This window comes from Pecten maximus, chromosome 7 (genome assembly GCF_902652985.1).
Source record: "Pecten maximus chromosome 7, xPecMax1.1, whole genome shotgun sequence".
NCBI classification, from domain to species: domain Eukaryota; kingdom Metazoa; phylum Mollusca; class Bivalvia; order Pectinida; family Pectinidae; genus Pecten; species Pecten maximus.
Genome location: NC_047021.1, coordinates 27,872,384 through 27,892,038, shown reverse-complemented (window position 1 = coordinate 27,892,038; position 19,655 = coordinate 27,872,384). Strand labels below are relative to the sequence as shown.

At 34.0% G+C, this 19,655-nt stretch overlaps 1 protein-coding gene across 6 annotated transcripts; it reads right to left on the bottom strand.

Moving 5' to 3' along the window:
* Window positions 1-1,051: 1,051 nt before the first annotated feature.
* LOC117330449 (CAP-Gly domain-containing linker protein 1-like) lies at window positions 1,052-18,595 on the bottom strand. Of its 6 annotated transcripts, XM_033888740.1 has the most exons (11): window positions 18,471-18,595; window positions 11,543-11,698; window positions 11,032-11,108; window positions 10,540-10,772; window positions 10,039-10,280; window positions 9,311-9,424; window positions 8,964-9,032; window positions 8,602-8,700; window positions 8,118-8,127; window positions 6,850-6,874; window positions 3,722-3,835 (listed from the first exon to the last, which is right to left on the bottom strand). In XM_033888740.1, the coding sequence occupies exons 1-11, from the start codon at window positions 18,495-18,497 to the stop codon at window positions 3,832-3,834; spliced, it is 1,056 nt and encodes a 351-aa protein (XP_033744631.1). In that variant the 5' UTR covers window positions 18,498-18,595; the 3' UTR covers window positions 3,722-3,831. The 6 variants fall into 6 exon arrangements, with proteins under 6 accessions (XP_033744630.1, XP_033744628.1, XP_033744626.1 ...); XM_033888739.1 differs by lacking the exon at window positions 6,850-6,874 and having other exon boundaries at window positions 1,052-3,835; XM_033888737.1 differs by lacking the exon at window positions 8,118-8,127 and having other exon boundaries at window positions 1,052-3,835.
* Between the last annotated feature and the right edge of the window lie 1,060 nt (window positions 18,596-19,655).

Genomic DNA, 19,655 nt, shown 5'->3' with positions numbered 1-19,655 from the left:
GCCCCGTGGTCCTTCGGTCTATATGCCCACTGGTCCTTTGTTCTATATGTCCAGTTGTCCTTTGTTCTATATGTCCAGTGGTCCTTTGTTCTATATACCCAGTGGTCCTTTGTTCTATATGTCCAGTTGTCCTTTGTTCTATATGTCCAGTGGTCCTTTGGTCTATATGTCCAGTTGTCCTTTGTTCTATATGTCCAGTGGTCCTTTGTTCTATATGTCCAGTTGTCCTTTGTTATATATTCCCAGTGGTCCTTTGGTCTATATGTCCAGTGGTCCTTTGATCTATATGCCCAGTGGTCCTTTGTTCTATATGTCCAGTTGTCCTTTGTTATATATGCCAAGCGATTCTTTGCCTAGCTTTAACACCCTTTGATGTATTTTCTCGATAATAATGCAAATCAATATTTTTACCAGTAGAAACAATATATAATTTGTAACTTGACTCATCATACACTACCTCAGTTTACAAAGTGTGTATGTCTCATTGCATAAATCAAGATAATATTTTAAGATTAGGATGTTTTAGAACTGATTTATGTTTTTATGACGTCAGTGTCTCCCTAGTACTTGGCGGAGTCATCCTTCTATTAACTTTTTCACATCCAGTTAAGTATGTATCTTATCAAAAAGCATTCATCATTGTACTCTTCTGCATTGGCATACGATTTTATGTTATATGTTAAAGATAATTACAGTCGAACCCACTTAATTTGAAATCGGATATGTTGAAATATCGTTTAATTTGAAGTGAAATAAAATCCCCGTCCAAATGCCTTCTTTGTCTTTGTATTGTTTCACCTGTTATTTTGAAGTCGGTTAATTTGAAATATCACTTTATCTGAAAGGAAACTATTACCCCTCAGCAACGCTGACCATTGTCATAGAAAAAAATGCAAAGAGGGTTTAAAATCAACATACGCTTGCATTAAGTCCCATTTATATATATACACACAAATATATATATATAATAGCGATGAAAATAGTCTATATAACATAATTATTTGGTATCTTTTGGATGTATTCTTCAAAACAAAATCCTAGAAAACAAACAATTTCTGGTGAACATGTTTTTATTCCGAATTTCTCTCAAATGATCACATAAGTTTACAAAATGTAACAATAAATGTATGTACATGATTTACTCAGATAGAACGAGCGTCTAACATCATAGTGAGCTGTTACATAAACAGTCTTTGTCTCTCCAATATCATTGTATGATAGAGCACGTATGGGAAAGACTATTACAGGCATGTCTTTGGAATGTACACTATATTTGAAACAGATTTGAAACATGGGAATGTTTCTTCGGCAAAATTACTGTGGCACAATGGTCGCGTATCGGACGTAAACGGGTCATAATACGCATTTTATATATTTTCAACTTTAAAATCCTGAAATATTTCTATTTTCTAAATGAAGATCAGAGAAGCAAACCCTCTACAGCATAGTCCAGTAGTAATACAAGACCCTTTCAGCAGTTTAAGGTAAAATTTGACAAACTATTCCAGCAGTATACGTACAAAGGCAACATTTGACAATAATCCCAGCAGTGTATTGTCCTATAAGTTTTTTTTATTAAGGAATCCCTTTGAGGTAGGTTACAGGGACTTACATATAGTATATAGGTAATACAGATATAAGTCAGAAAAACTCAGTATAAACAATATATAAGTATCATATAGGACGATCTCGGCACTACATTGTATATCAGAAAAAAGACCCGTTTCCTATAAAACAACATTACGTTTTTAATTTATATATATCATCCTGTTATTGAAATGCAATTAACGTGCAGCTAAACTACCAGAAATAGTGACATTTGATTGGATGAGAGCGAGTCCAATGCCATCAACGAAGTATGAATATGTGACTTAAATGGAAGGTTGAGAAATAAATATTAGTTGCCGACTTAACGTTACCTCGACGGTTTTATAGAAACATCAAATATTCTGCACCAAATATAAAATATCACCAGTTATGCTGAGAGCTACACTAGCTAAAATGTGCAAGATGAAGCTAGTCATATATCTAACAAGCGAAACATATAGGGCGAGGATGTCGAGTCGTTATAACTAAGGAATTTAGACAGAAAATACAATCGTGATTAAATCCAATACTAATGATGTACAAGTATTATCGTAACAATGGACAGTTTTGGACTATACTAATGAACCTGTCAATTTTTAAATGCCATCCGCATTAACCAGGAAATCATATTGCGGAAACCATTGGTACTATGTGACATTGTTCACGCCGTGTACAATTCTCTCTCGAACAACACTTTCTTCTCCCATTGTTTACACATCTACGTTATTAGGGATTAAATATACCTCATGGAAGCACTTACAATAAAAATATACACTACACAAATGGCCTACCATTCAATTTCCATAATGCTTTCAATGCCACAAGAAATATCAATTTATATACAGATGACAACCCTTGCTATCACAAGGCCTTCAAACAGAATAAAGGCATTTTGATGAATATTCATAGCATGCAAAAAGGTCGTATTAAGAAGAAAAATGCACCCAATGAAATTGTTTAGGTATATATTTAATGTTTGCTTCCTATGAGGACTGGTCGTTTATTTTCGACGTAATAATATTCGGCCTCGATTATAAAGAGTTACTTAACCCGACAAGAAATACCCATGAAAATCTATAATGTATACGCACGTATTGTAATCAGTATGATAGGACTTACAATACCCATTTCATACCGCAACAAAGTACAGTATCCTGATTAACGTAATCCTCCCCAATGGATTATCGTGATTAGAGAACACCTAAGCAGGTGTTGCCATTGAATGTCCGTACGTAATTATAGTCGTACCATCTGACAAACAATACACCGATATTGCGACCTTTGTTGGTTTGGTCTCATGTCATTCGCTTTATGTTGATTCGGTTACATAACATTCGCACTGTTAAGCATTATACTTGTACAGCGAAATTAAAATGAAACCTTTCCAAAATAAACGTTGAGCAAATTAAGATGATTTTCTAGTAATGATATTGGATTTAACAAGAACATTTAAATAATTGTACGTAAATTAAACAGCATTAGTTTCAATCAGTTATTTTTGTACAAGGTCGCAGTGTGAATATCAACATTCAATGATACGGGTTACATAAGTTAGAGTTATGTTTTGACACATCTGTGTTATATCCGGTATAAGCAATATAAGTGAAAAGTTGATAGTGATATCTATAATTGTTACAAAATGAACTTTGTAATATCGCCGGATCCATTTGTGATAAACCAAACTTATTATTCTTGTAAACATCCATGTTGTACATAATAAATGCATATTGAATAACCAAAATAACGAGAAGAGTACATCCTATAGTCCGAAGGGTTCTCACCACCCGACGAGTTATTCTTTGCCTTTATCAGGCATAGGAATGAGAACCTTCGGATTACCTGATATGTGATGCCTTATGATACCAGATGTGTTACATGTATAGGTCTGGCACATGCCATCAACAACTTCACCAAAATATTAATGTCATGTAGTACACAATCACGTTTGCACTAAAATAATGTTGGTGAGCGCACTGCAGCACGTCTCTGATCAAAGTGCGACCAATAGGAAAGACCAACACAAACTAGTGTATATGAGGATAACGACATCCAATGAAATCCTTTCACACTTCTCTTAAAGAAACCACATTTGTTCTCCACGTGTCAGTTAGCGAGAAGGCGTAGCAACTGTCTGGTTAGCCTGCCCCCACGATTCCACTGGTAACATCTTCTTAGGCAAATATACGTTTTTAGTCCCTTGGTGCATGTGCATGCGTTGTTCTGCTCCGTGCGGATTTACAGGGCCTACCTGTAATACACGTGCATAAATATGGCATGAGATATTGTCATTTGTTTCATTATAATCACACATTACGATTTCTACGACGGGAGAAATCGACGTCACTAAATAGTTACATATCACTTTAAAAAAGGATGTTCATTACTATAAATCGTTTCGCCTGTCATAGAATACAATGCATTCTGAACTAAAACACGCTGAGCTTAATAAAAAGTAAAACCTAGCACATCAAAATGTAAAATAATATTGATATACATTGGAAAATACTATAACATAGACAAAAATGGTGCATTAATAAAATAATAGACACAATACAGGTTTTTTTATAATCAACTGTGTCAAGAGTATCTTTATAATACGTGATGAGATGAATTTGAACTAGCATTAACCGATTTCCCTTACATATATAGTAACATATGGACTCTCCTGATCATGCGTACAGATGTTCATGCTATTATGCGATAAATATTACATGCAGATACCGTGCAAATGACAGAGACGTCTCGTGCAACAAAACATGCAAAACGTGCAATGAAACATGCAACAATAGATATAGTATCCTTATTTTACAGCTTGGATCTTCTGGTACCATGATTTTCCTGTGGCGCATGCATATTACTACAGAAAACAACGGATATCGTTACATATTCTATATTCCATTACATTTCAGTAGATAAGCCGGACATATTGCAATATTAGCAGAACGTTCACTACATCATGCATGAACGTTGTCTAATTAATCACTATATATTTAATTAAAATAATTTACATGTTAACACTTAACGTATTTATTACAGATAAATCATGATTGTATATTAATTCCGGTCTAGCTTGACAAGAATATTGGATTATAGCCAGTAATATTTCAGCAGCTAACGAAATTGAATTAACTTGTTCACTACGTCATTAGCGGCTTATACACTAATACACTTTTTATGGATATGCCAATAGATATTTTAGCGGGCGCCACATGTGGTGGTTGGCATTTATCACGGATGCCATATACGGCAAATTATATCATTTTTATTGCTATCATGTTTTCCCTTGTGTCAGTACATCTGTTTGAGGCGTTTTCGTATCGGATGTTCATGATTTTGTCTGTTTACTCTCAATTTTCCTTTTACAAAATCGGCACAAGCATGTATTATAATTCTCCCAAATAATACAGACATTGTTATAGTCAGTTTAACCTCTATTCAGAAAAATTATAATTAATTTCTCAAGATTAAAACAGCTTTCATGACATTTTAACTTAACTCTACATCGTCATATTCATATTCATTAATAGTGGAGTGCGGCGTATGTATTGGCCAGGGTCGATAGTCTAAAATTCACATCAAAATTTTAATTGACTATTTCAGTAGGAAATCAATATAATATATATAATTAATCAATATATTTCTCCTTGTTCTAAATTTACATATTCGTTACTTATTCTTGGTGACAATACTACACACCATACACATGAGTTAGAGAGGAAGGTGAAGGTCAGTGAGGGGGAGTGATAATGGCATTAGGACTATTTCAGGGATCACTCTGACAGAGGGTAACGTAATTGAGAGTAGACCAAGGTGGTTCTAGTCGTAGACAACTTCACATGGATCACGAGAAGGGTAAACAAAACGGAGACAGTATCGCACTCTACAGTGATGGAAGTATTGTATACACTTTATACTGTCCATTTGTCATAAACTCATTACATTTCATTATATAATACCAGAGATATATTATAGGTAAATGTTTCGATATATTATGGTCAGTAAGAGTTTTGTGTATCAGGTTAGCTTCAGCATCTGCATGAGAGTAGATTAAGTTGGTGAGTCTTTAGGACACTGATGTGGGGTTTAGTTCACTGCCTTGTTACTGTCTTGTTACTGTCTTGTTACTTCACGTGCTTGTAACTCGTGTACGTTACGACAGTGCGACATTCTTCACCTTGACACCTTGACCTTAGGCAACACAATATTTAGAGTCGATTTTTCCCTCTTTGGTCTTTCCGGTATCCGCACCCAATCGGCGGCAGACGATTTTTCCCTATGCAGTGTCGAAACACTGGAGGACAATCTACTGACTGGCGGGAAGTATCCTTTTTGTGATTTTCCGCCTCTACTAGGAATGATCGAATTTTCCCTTTGTCCCTGGTGGTAGGTTTGGTAGGTCTTTCTCAGATCAACATAACTACTCTTTATCTTGGTATTGCCAGCCTTGCAACGAAAATCAGCCAATACACAAATTGAATGACAACATATTCATCCCAAAGCTACTATCATTAACGGCCTTCACATCAAGGAAGTTTATTTAGTTTAATGTTTTCTTGCTTTTTTACATAATGTTTTTGTATGAAATAGCCAGCCTTATGATCATCGAAGGCCATATGAACTCGACTTTTAATATTAATACTGGTATATAACACTTAATATAGGAATTGGTTCAAATACATAAGTTACTGACAATATTTTTCTATAAATGGTACACTGAAGTATACCACATATATACATGTATTCAAATAGATGTTTACTCTCCCAACAAATAGCTATGCGTGAGCAAATAGCTATCCGGTAGAAGTGATTCACTCATAAGTGACAGTGTGTGGTCGGTGTTGGTTAAACTGTTAGAGAATACATAAAAAATGGTTTGTGTATCTTGATATTGAATGGTTAGAATATAAGTGATCTACATATTTATCTGAACAACCTCTGAATAAATAGCCCGATAAATGATAAATAATAATTTCACCCAAATAAAACCTCTACCATACAAGACACCAAGGGAGTTAGCCCTGACCAAAAGGGATCTCCGGATATAGAGGTAATAACATAAAATAATGTGGTATAGATATCTCCTCCATTCCTGTTAAAATGAGCCAACATTACATCAGTGATACTGGATGTGTGAAAGAGGAATCACGCCAAGATATATCTTGTAAAGCGATAGATGGATAATGAAAAAGGTCTCTATGGAAGTATTATTAAAACACCATATGTCCTAGCCGACTAAACTCTAAAGGCTGTGGTATACTCTACCGTTTGTATGCTTGCTTTTCTGTAACTGGTAACATGGAGAACGCACATATATAAAGATGGTTAAACTGTTACGTAAGAAATATCTCTACTTTCTTGATTTTAAAGAAAATTACCTCATATTAAATTGCATCCGAATTTTATTAACTATACACTCCATCACTGAATATATATAAATGTATATATCACGACACTGGTTAAGATGTCAACTATTACGTAAATTTTTCTACTTGTAGTACTTCAAGATTTTCCCAAACTCGCACCTGAAATAAACGAAGTGTAACAAGGGGCGGCTGACTTTTAGAAAACACAATATATATTTTATTATTTCAATTCAATGTTCGTGCACTGTCTAAGGAACAACCGTCACAACGACATGCACTGGTGCATACGACATGCAGGTAAGTTCAAATAATAGTATAAAGCATGCAGTGCAGTTTTGTATCGTAGTAAGTTGTATATTAATGAAGTATACATCAACATTTGTAAATAGGTGCTTATAAAACCGAACTATACCATTAAGTAAACGATTGTTATTATGTCGTTTTTGAATTGATTACATGGAAACCTGTCTTCTGAGATATCATGCAAAGCTTGGTTTTGTTATTTGCGTAGAACCTCCATTGTGTACCAATTATCTATCTAAAACAATGGTGAAAGAAGGGTACACATATATACCGTCGTCTAGTGATCGTAATCATAGTCACTGACGGACGACACCTCAGTGATGGGGGTCATAACATGGATTGGCGGTATCGCCCCAAACCGCTGGAGGGCGTACTCCTTTTGACGCTCAATCTGTGTATTTGGAGTGAGAAGATGAGTAGGAATAATGACATGGAAAGAGTCAAAACCTGTCGTGGTTTTACAAAAAATGTTTGATTATGTGTGCATTATTTATTGTCCAGATAGGTTAGGAATTAATTTATAGATGACATGGAATTCTCAGTAGAAATGTAGTGAGGAAACTATAGATAATAATTTGAAATAAGTGAACGTGCATCGTGACATTACAAACAAATATATAAAACATTTATACGGATATCTCTTATATGTGGGACTATTAACCATTAATTTTGACAATATGATCACATACCGTAGACTAAATTAAATATGATATAAACCATTACACAGTTTCAAGATACGACGCCCCCATATATTGTACAAGACAATAGGAATTTATACAAGACCAGACAATTGAATGCAGAGAAGAATAATGTTCTTGCATTGAACATGCAAATAATAATATAATACATTAGTGCCTCCTTTACCGAGAATTCTCTGGAATGGAACATAACGGTTAAATGTTAACATGATCTTACATACGTTAGATACATCACAACAAGACACAGCGTTAATTAAAATTTGATTAAACCACTATCACACCGTCAGACTGATGTAGTGGAGATGTCGTGTGGTCAGATGGAATATGCCATGTACCGAATTTGATCAGTTGCTGTTCATTTAGACAAATTAAAATTTATTGCTGAACGTGTTTTATATTAGTTCTTTCATACTCAATGTTTGTCAAATCTTGTTTATGATATCGCGTTAGATACTATCAGTTGATATTGAAGAAGCATTTAGTGATGGTATTTCGATATGTCAATTCCAGTTTTTATGTTAAAATATTATGCAAATTGATAGAACTGACCACAGGTCACCCAGCAAGGTGTGTAAGGAATCCGTGATAGCATGACGTGATTTGTATGATAACCTGGTATGGCAATTGGTTTATTCTTATGTAACACCTACCTGACTCCATCTATACTCTTCGTCAAATTGAGCAAGTTGCTTTTTCAAAACTATCCAGTCCGATGCCTGTCGCGTCAAACTTCGAGACAACATAGTATGCTGAAATAACGAGTACATCCGTGATGAAATACATATAGACTTAATATTTAAATCATTGAAATGTGTAAGCTAACGTTTACAGGGTTAAAATAAACATATCCTCAAATTAATTGGAATATGCTTTCTAAATCGATCTTTAGTGATAGTTATAAGAACATTGTGTATCCTCTGGGACTGCACAACAGTATCATTTCGGCTTTTAGCCAGATCAAATAAACTAGGTCCTGTAATGTGGATTTATTAATACAACAAATTAGTTTTACCTGTGTTTTCTCTCTATCCAGCCTTTTATGTAACTGTTTTCTGTTCGATTCACTGGTCTCTAGCCGTGTCTGTGAAGGAAGTGAACACATTAAAAGTTACATTATATTACAACCCAAAACAAAAAGACATCGTAATTCTTCTTATATTTTTACGAATACGAGTGTATGTTGTATTTGTCTTAATGTCTTTAATTCAATCGCACGTTAAACTGTTCCATTTCCCTGAGTGTTCTTAGGAATCTACTACATAAATGAAAAGCGGCGAAATTGCACTTGTCGTTATCATCATAGCGAAGGCCAACATGAGCCACAAAGATATTTGTATGTTGTATACAGTCTGTACCTACCAATAGTCCATCTTTGTCAGTCATAGCGTGCTTAGCCTTCTTAATCAAGGTCATGTTGTCATGTTTAAGACGATGAATTTCCCGTTTTAATACATCATTTTCCTCCAGTAACACCTGTGTGAAGAACAAACGATACCGATATATATACAACACGAAAGTTAGAAATGAAATATTGGGTGGTAAATATCTTATTATAATATACATGTACATATTTATTCTAATCGTATGAAAGACGTACTGCAGACAAACAACAATGACATACAGTGTACATAACACGTAAAACCATGTTATTAAAACTGTGTTAAATAACTAATAATGTATTAGATATGGTCCAATTTTTTTCAATTCTCGTTGGCTAAAACATAGTCATATGAAGGATAATATTCCTCGCCCTCAGTTAACATTTGATTCTACCAGGTCGGTATTACACAATATTGACCCAACCAAAGGTATATAATTGATAGTTGTTTTATACCGAACACCTGTCTGTGGATGATAAAACAGAATAAGAGATCACATTTGTTAAGAGACCGCCGCTGTGTTAAAGACTAAAGACTTTCATTCAGTATGCGTGCATTTGGAGACCGCATGTGATGTGAAAATATTTCATGAGTATCCAAAGGTGGCAGCTTAACTCAAGTTTGATTCTGTAACTGAGAAGAAACAACTACATGATGTATATAGGTTTGCAAAGGTGTCTTCAGTTCAACAAAATTGTCTCGCCTTACCTCGTTTTTGCGGACAATGTCGTTAACCCGTTGGCCTGAACCTAAGAAGGAATACGAGGATTGGTTTGGTATCTTAGGCGTGGCTCTCCCTTCAGATTCCATAGAAATGGGCGTGACGCGTGGACCCTCCGCCCCTCCGCCTCCCATCTTCCTCTTTTCCATCTCGTATAACTGTTGGTACTTTTTCGCTAACTGTTGGGATTTGGAGAGCTCGGATTGCATGTCTTTTAACTTTGTTTCGGCTGTAAGATCAAACATCACAGATATCGACATTAACAAATTGTATATAACCAGCTTTCAATATCAACACATCTACATTTACAAGTGGCTGCTGTTCCAATGTTTCTTGAAGCAACAACAAATCTGAAAACGTGTACACAGTTCTAAAAATGGAAATGCTTAAATAAAGCTAAGCTGACTGGTGAATTGTCAGAAGTAAAAGATGTGTTGAATTGTTTAGGAAGAACAATCTTGACCTTGTAGCAACGATAGCATACTTACAATCTTTTGCCTTCTTCTCAAACATCTTCATGAGTCGGAGTGAATTTGTTTTCGAAAGCGAGGCATCCTCTGTCACCTTTTTGTTTTGTTGATTCTGATTCTTGGCCTCTGACATTTTTTCGTGTAAAGATATTTCTGATTTTAATCTCTGATTTTGCGTTTCAACGTTCCTCATCAATTGTGCTTTGAGTTCATACGTCAATTCTTGTTCCTCTGGCGAGAGTGGCGGTCGTCTAGAATGTCAATTCAAATAGGTATATCACAACAATCAGCATCAAACAGCCGGTTTATATTACAGACTGTTATGTTCCATCTGTGTTAGAGGTTTGAAGGAGTTAAGATCGAAGTCATGAGTCAATATTTGTAGATTGTCAGAACAGTGATATAAGTATAACACTTTACTAAATAAATATATATACCATCATGTATAAACAGGCGATGATAACTTCCATGTTAGGACAGTGACTGACAAGGGCAACAATCCATACTTACTTCCTGACACTTCCATCCTCCCGTCGACCTAGATTCTTTCGAACATCATGAAACATGTCTTCCATGTCCTTGGCTACCTAGAAAAAAAAACACTAATCGGATGTAAACTGTTCCATCAATAGCCTGTTAATTGATATATATCAAATGTAAACATACAGAACAAATGTTTACTTGGATTTCACAGTCGTCACCCGTGTAATGGCAAAATCAATCATCTATCAGGATATATTTATATACTGTGAAAAACTTCAAAGAATATTTGTAGCTATAGGTGAAATTGTATTTAATTCAAACGCGTTAAGTGAATGTAAGTGTAATAGAGAACATTGCAAAATTGAATTTATTTCAATATCTCTGCTAGGGATCGAACTCGAAACCTTTGAATTTCTAGTTTTAAACTCACCGATCGTGGGAAAGAGAAGTTCTCTCTAGCCGATAGGTATATTGCGACTAGTAATTAACAAGGTTATATAAGCTAAAACTGCGTCTGTAGTTCTGGACCCGTACTCACATCATCGTACATGCCGATTGCCTCCTTAAGCTGGTCAAATAGACTCTCCATGATAACTTTAGCATCTTTCTCCTTTTTGGCTGTCTCCAGTCGCTTAAAGTTCCCCCTAACATCTTGTTGTTTCGCCTCCAGGAGGTCAAATTCCTCCTGCAGTCTCTGTACAGGTAGAATTAATTATAAATATAAAGACATATTGATGATGTCGTATAAAACTTTAAATACTAGTAACAATACAATGGAGAAAATAAGACTCCGTGTATATTGTTTATATGACCTACTTGGTGATTCTACTTTCATAATTCTAAACTGTTTGCACGAACGACATTTGATACGTATTCACTATACTTGAAGATCTAACAAGATATCCATGTAGAACCATATAAATACAATTTTATTTTGAACACGCAATATAACCATTATCTATTTGAGTGCACAGAGAAGTAAAGTCTATTTTACCAAACTAAAGACTCTATAATGTAACTATAACTACAACGAGATTATCTCGAACCAATCCACGAGCAAGTTTCCTCAATATTCCTTAATTTAAGGAAACTCCTTAACTCGAAATTTTCCATTTCATTCATAAGATTTTCCCCGTAAATGTTTTTCTATGATTTTTTCAGTTGAAGAGTTTCCTTAACTTAAGGGAAATTGATGAAACTGAGCCCAAAGGTAGCGAGAAACTCGCATCCAAGGAAACAAGAATATGTAAATCAAAATAAATACAGATGAACAATAAATCAACATTAATGTCAAAAATATCTATCAAAAAAACAAAAAAAACATTTAAAACATTCTAGGGGATTTTCTTCGCTAAATATAGAATCCCTCGTGATATCTATTCAAGGACTTTGATGAGCGATACAAATCAAAGGTCAACACATAATTAACCTTAGATCTAAATTACAACAATGTCATATTTACAATATACACGTCAATTGTGACGATAACTTTTTGTAATTGTGTATTTGGAACTCATTCTTTAATTACATATTATCAGCTGAACTCAATGATAAATAATCATATTCAAATCATACTGAAATCACTGAGTAAATTGATCTCCGCTTCAACTTGGTCTAGGATAAGTGCTAAATTTCCCTGATGCTAAATACTAGATTTGCTTCATGCTAAATACTAAATTATATAAGAAATTGGGTCTATACTAAATACTAAATTTGGTTTTTGCTAAATAAGGAATTTTGTGTATACTAAAAAATGGATAAATACTAAATTAAATTAACAATTGTTAATACTGCATTCATAGAACATAACTATTGCTAGGACGTCATTCACAAATAACCATCATATAAATCATTTGACTATTTGTATACAAAGAGGTGGGTTAAAAATCGTGTTGGTAAGAAATGGCAGTGATCCCTAGGGGCACACATGTATAAAGCATTGCCTATTTATCGAGTAATGATATACCATATTTGTTGGCAATGAAACTTCAATTACTGAACAAGGTAATGATCATGTATTTAAGATATCATATCACATACATGGCCTTCTATAGTACGTTTACTAAGCCAGCAATATAATTACCAATAAACCAAGTACATAGATATATACTACACATGCAGCTACGATACTATGGAATTGGTCCATAGTGTTTCAGGCACTAGTATTTCCCTGTGGAGTAAAAACCACAGGCGCTTGCATAGAAAATGTTATTTTCATTTTTTTTTGACAGTGGTATGTGTAATCTGTGTACTTAACAGATTACACATACCACTGTCATATCAAAAAAAAATGAAAGTCATATTTTCTATGCAAGCGCCTGTGGTAAAAACCAGCTATTACTCATACTATAAAACCTCCTATCCTAGTTTGTTTGGACTAACCAGAAATATCTTTTCCCATGGGATATGAATTAATTCTAAATTAATTCATATAATTAAATCACAATGAATGCCTATTAACGAGTTAAGAATGATAAAATATCGTATTAAAGTTAAAGTAAAGCCTTCGCCGTATACAACACAAACAGCTCGATCGTCAATACTCTAAAGACTCCGTAGATCGAATCTTAATTACATGATGTAGTTTGTCGATGTGAACCCTTTCTGTGTTGAGTATTGGATAAATCTCATTTGATTAGCTATTTGATGAAAAGACGTTGCGGATCACTTGGTACATGTAATATGTACCATGATTGGTAGTTAATATATACTAGTATACAAAACTGTAGATCGATATTCGTGTAATATAAAAGGAAAGATCCTACAAATAGCGTTCACCATCACGCGAGTTTTTCCTGATATACGTTTTTTCAGTATTTGTTAAATGAAATGTTAAAACAACGCTTGTCGCAATTATAACAAGGAGAATTAATTCAAAACAATACGAATTATTGCTGACCACACAACCCATCTCCGTCTAGTTCTTTGATATATGAATCTATGTGTATTAGGCTATAGTACAATGACAGAGATGGCCATATAATGTCGTTAATGTAACCAAGATCAACAGGGTGAAGATGAGACCAAGCATGGACAAATGAATACCGTCTTTGACTCAAAACTACGAATTGTGTTGGTATGTACGATGACGTACCATTATCCTTTCAGGACCCAGTTTCATCGATATTACCTTTCTTTATATTGTTATTTTCCTATTAAAACCTTTATTGCATTTAAGTAAATATTCTTAGCCGTTGAATTTCCTTAAATTCTGAAATGTTTTTATATAGGGTAAAGTATATATTTTTTAAGATAATTAATTTCTTGAAGTTAAGGAATATTGATGAATCTAGGGCCTAGTTATACGATTCTAGTTACGTTTCATCTTGTTTCCAATGGACTGACGTCGTTTTTCGTCAATTTTTTTAACATCACTAAAAAAACATTACGATTTTTCTATAGGTGATATTAAGATAACTAAATAACTATTTATCTGAGATGTGTACCTCTGGTGAATTATTTACGACAGAAATACGCATTGCGCCCAATGGGGATGAAACTAGCAACTGTTTTAAGATGGAGAAAAAAATTATCAATAGATCCAGGGAGTAGAAGGGGGAAAGAAGTTTGTAACTGAAAATTGAATTTTATAAAGTTTTTTTTATCAATGCCAAGAATAAGTATTGGAAAAAGTAAATAAGCACATAATTCAATGGGAGAATGACGTAAAGTGTAAAAATTATGACACGTCACTGAACGATTAAGTTTCCCATGGTACATTTAGTTCAAACTTCCAAATGGTTTTTAGAAACGTCACATGACCAATACGTGTAGAAAATGAGATGTTAATGATATAAACAGCATGAAGATAGTTCAAGCCTGGTTCGTGTCGGATATCAGTGAAAACAAGAAGGTATGAATTATAACCTTTATCAAAAAGTTTTGAGTCAAGTTTCTAGTTATACATGCAACAAATCCTAGAGCGCAGCCGCCTGGTAAACTCGCAGTCTATTTTAGCGCTGTACACTAACTACTACATTTGGTTATACGAGTTGACATAGATTATATATATAAGTCATTCTAATGACACATACTGGATTAAAACTAAACTATAGTAACTACTACTATCAGATGGTACAGTCACTGACTACATTGCCGTACCCCCTTCAATACGTTAGGAGTTTCCTACAATGTCGTGTTGTTCTGAAATGAATCAATCTTATTTTCGTCTGGGGACATTCCACTCTCATGATATCTGTGAACTCATTGTTAATCTTTAGAAATAAACAACCATAAAGAATGATGGATTTAGTTTGGTAATCATGTATCAAAATAAAATAAAACAAATTGATTAATGGTAATTTTACAGGTAAATACAACACATTTCCCCAAGTTTTGTCAATGGCCAACATTTAAATTTTCTAACCAAACTAATTTCATTCTTCATTGCGTGAATGGAAATACATTTTCCAAATGAAACACCGTTTTGAACTGCTATAGAATTAATTAGACATTTTCTACTTTTTACGGACGTTACTCTACATAAATATATAGATGTCTAATACCATAACAGTGCGTCATTTAAACCACAGATTATTACAGGTAATACAGATGATTTAGTACTACTGATTCACTACGATGTCTGTATCTGTCAATCACATTCGTGTACTAGATACAATACACTATCGCTGGTCAGGCAACAATCGTTACCGATAGAATTCCTCCAAGGTCATCATCAACATCCTGGCCTTCCGAGTCGGACTGCATGTTAGTAAAACAGGGAAACAGGAGGCACGTACATATTAATATACATGGTTAAAATGTCAGTCTATCTTACATAAACAAAACTGACAAGAAAAGACGGAAGAGTAAACAATGTTTATCCAGAATTATACTTTAAGACTGATAACTTCCCCTCTAAGATAGTATGTCTATATGAAAGTTCACTAAAAATACTCAGCTACTAAATTAGAAAATAAATGAAAATATATTTGTTCCAATTTGAATGCTATCACTAACGGACTGATGTTTGAAATTAAGATCCACGGAAGTCATGCATGTATGTATTTTAGAAGGTACGGTTTTCGGAAGTTGCACTGTAATGACAAGAGTTGTTTTTTCTAGAACAATTTTTAGAGTATTTTAAAACAAAAACTTTTAAAATCATGACAGAAATAAAATCAGTAAAGTATTACAAATAAGCAAGCATTAGCTTTTTCAAATCAACTTTAGTTTTTGTATATGGTAAAATAAATTCGTATTTTAATTGAGTATGGCAAGAAGTGAAACACGGATGTTGTGTGTGCGCATCAATGGAAAATTAATAAAAATTTTTGCAACTTAAGCTCTCTGCATCTTCTTATATCGCAAGGAAGGATGAGAAAGGGTACCAATCAGGTAAATGATCAATTTCTTTTCAGACAGTTTGGCATTTATATCTATCCGAAATAACCATCTATATACGTTTAATCCTATGAAGGCACAGATATATTCTGGTCAGGTAGTTTCTTTGTTTTTTTGTTTTTTGTTTTTATTATTTCTGATAAGCTATTCATTCTGCATTATATGAAAATGACATGTATGTAAGCAAGCGACAAGGAACAAATACCAATATCTGAAAATACGAAAATATCGAAAAATGTTTAAACATTTTTACTGCACACCCAAGCCTTGGATCGAGTATGGAGGTGATAAGCCCCTGCCTAACAAGTCCCTCTCCTGGCGCACTCTCATTTAATTGGCTGGATTTAATATAATCCATATAGATTTTATAACCCTAAATAGAACCAATAAGTTTACAACACTGATTTAAATGTTTGAACTTATTCGTAAACTTTTCAATTTATTTTGACAACTACAAAAGAGATTTAAATATCAGTATTAACCGTCCATTGTTTTGAGTTTTAAGACCTTATAAGTACCTCCATAACCTTTATCGACAATACCGATCTGTACGTTTTTTGTGCCCAATACACAAAGCGGCCATTGCCGAGTTAAACGTCCGCATAAACAGGGTCCGCTTGTTAGCGGTAGAAAACAATGGTGCCATTGTTTCGTACTGGAAGAAACATCCTTTCTAAATATCACCCCCTAACATTCAAACCACACTGCTGGATGTGTCGGAGTGGCAACAATTTGTTTAAATGCTACACGTTAAGTTTTTGTGGTGTGGTAATTTGTTTCCTCTTGGTGGCGTTTTGCTATGTTTTGTACCGTGGAACAGTCATATTTAAGTTTTTTGAAATTAGGAATCAGGCATATCGGAAACGAAGCATGGGGTTTTACAGGGATATTTCGACTTTCTCGAATTCAACAGTAGGGACGGAAATTAATTATGTTTATAGAGGGAATTAAAAAGCAATACGGTATAGTTTTATATGGATGTATGATACAAAGACGGTGTATAGGGAGATGACAGAGAGAAATATGAACCCCTTATCTGGCCCCATATTTCACAAAACCTACACTTATTGAACAAACACACTGAAGCATTGTGATATACCTAACAACACATTACCGTTTCACTCCCTTATATATTAAAGTATGACTTGACTTTTAAACCTTGTCCATATACCTTTTCAATTTAATTTCTAAAATCTAATTACGATAAGATTGACTTATTGCGAAAGCGTACGATTTATGTAAAATAATTCGTGTAAAATAAACACATAAACACCATTAAGCCAATATTTATATATATTCAATTATATATATATATATTGTTTTCGAGAGTGAGAGAGATTATCAACCGTTCGATCGAGTACTGTGTGGTAGTTTTATAACACTCTGTGTGGTTAAACATATGATAAAAAGTCACATCGTTTAAACCAAACAATATGTTATGATATAGATGATTTGAATAGCACTGTAAGTGGTCTGGGTATTGTATACTGTACGGATACTCCCAACCCATGCATTGCTATCAGCACAGTTCATTGTCCCAAGCATAGTCAGAAAATGCCGTTAGTAGTTAATCAATGGGATTCATACCAGAAACACTTCAAGTTTCAGCAGTAAATAGATAATACACTGACGTGTCACATTGTCCTCAAACAAATATATCGTGGCAATTATTGATCCGTGATAATTACAATATATATACAATGTATATACCACCTACCAGGTAACTCATGTATTGGAGAGCCGAACATGTGCATAGAATGACTGAACATTAATTTCCCTGTGTATACAATTGTAACATGTACATATTAGGTTTTCATTTGGAATGTAGATCTAAATTATATGCATTTCCCCTGATCCAAAACAAAATACACATCTGTATTATATCTACATCTCTCTCTAGCAAATTCTTCAATGTTATAACGCACAGTTCTTTGGACATCATAATAGTCAATAATGTATCACAGTCGTGTGGATATATGTCTGTGTACACAGGACTTTAAATCCCCTCCTCTCCGATGGTTTAAACCTGCCCTGTACATATACCTTATTTTAGCATGTTAAATCAACGTGAGATACACTTCTCGTTACACCTGAGCATAATATTACTTAACTATCTCACTTACCTGCATGTTTTCCTTTGACGTCGACATGTTGGTGTTCAACGGCCTCTCACACCGACGTAAATAATTAATAGAATACTAAATACCATGCATCAGCGCACCTGCACTTTGTTGACACTGTCGGGAAGGGCAACAGTTAGGCAGTTTGAGACACTTCCGGGAAGGGACATAACCGCAACATACAAACGATGTTTCACTGGCTACCCCAATTACCAGTGTTTAGAAAAAAATATAGCATGTGTATGCAAATCTACAGTTAATGTCGGCATTAATGTTTTTGGATCTGTTTTTACCTGATGTTACATTACTGAAATACGAGTTAATTAAGTATATATCATAAACATGATAAGTAAATAATCAAAAACATATATAAATACGATGAATCATGTATATTGTTCTCAATCTTTCTAGTATTCGGTTATTTATATTATGTTAAAATTGCGGGAAAAAAAATCTCAACATCTTATATTTTCCCTTATGACATAAAATATTAAGATATTATACTTATCTCCTATATGAGATATCATTAAACATAACAGATTTTAACAGTTTACTAATTACGATTCATCCTCGAAACTGAAGGGTTGACTTGCAATATAAGGGGATGACTATTTGAGCTTATAGCCGTTGGATTTCTACAGCATGCTTGATTATTTTGATTTGATCATTTAAAAACAACATAAAAAAACAAAACAAAAACAAAGAAACAAAAACTAAAAACAAACAAAACAAGACTTGATCTTGAAATCAGAAATAGTGTGTCTTATCCATCCTTTAAAAAAATCCATCAAAAACAGTACTGTATTTCCTAAATATTATCCTTTCGGTGATAGAAAATTAAATATATTACAGGCTAGACTAAGAAACAAATCCAGCACACTTAACAATGACCTATATAGAGTAAATTTGATTAATTACAGTCAGTACCAATGTGGACATCCAATTGAAGATGCATACCACTTTTTCTTTGCTTGTAATAATTATGTGAACCAGAGAATAGCATTGTTTCGTGATCTGAATGACTATATTCCACTAGATCTGCAGTTACTTTTACACGGAAGAAATGATTTATTGCAAGATGAAAATTTAAGAATTTGTTAAGTCACTCAGATAAATAGTAGAAATAATGAATAATAGAAATGCCGTTTTGATTTCATTATTTCTACTGTGTATATATAATAATAAAAT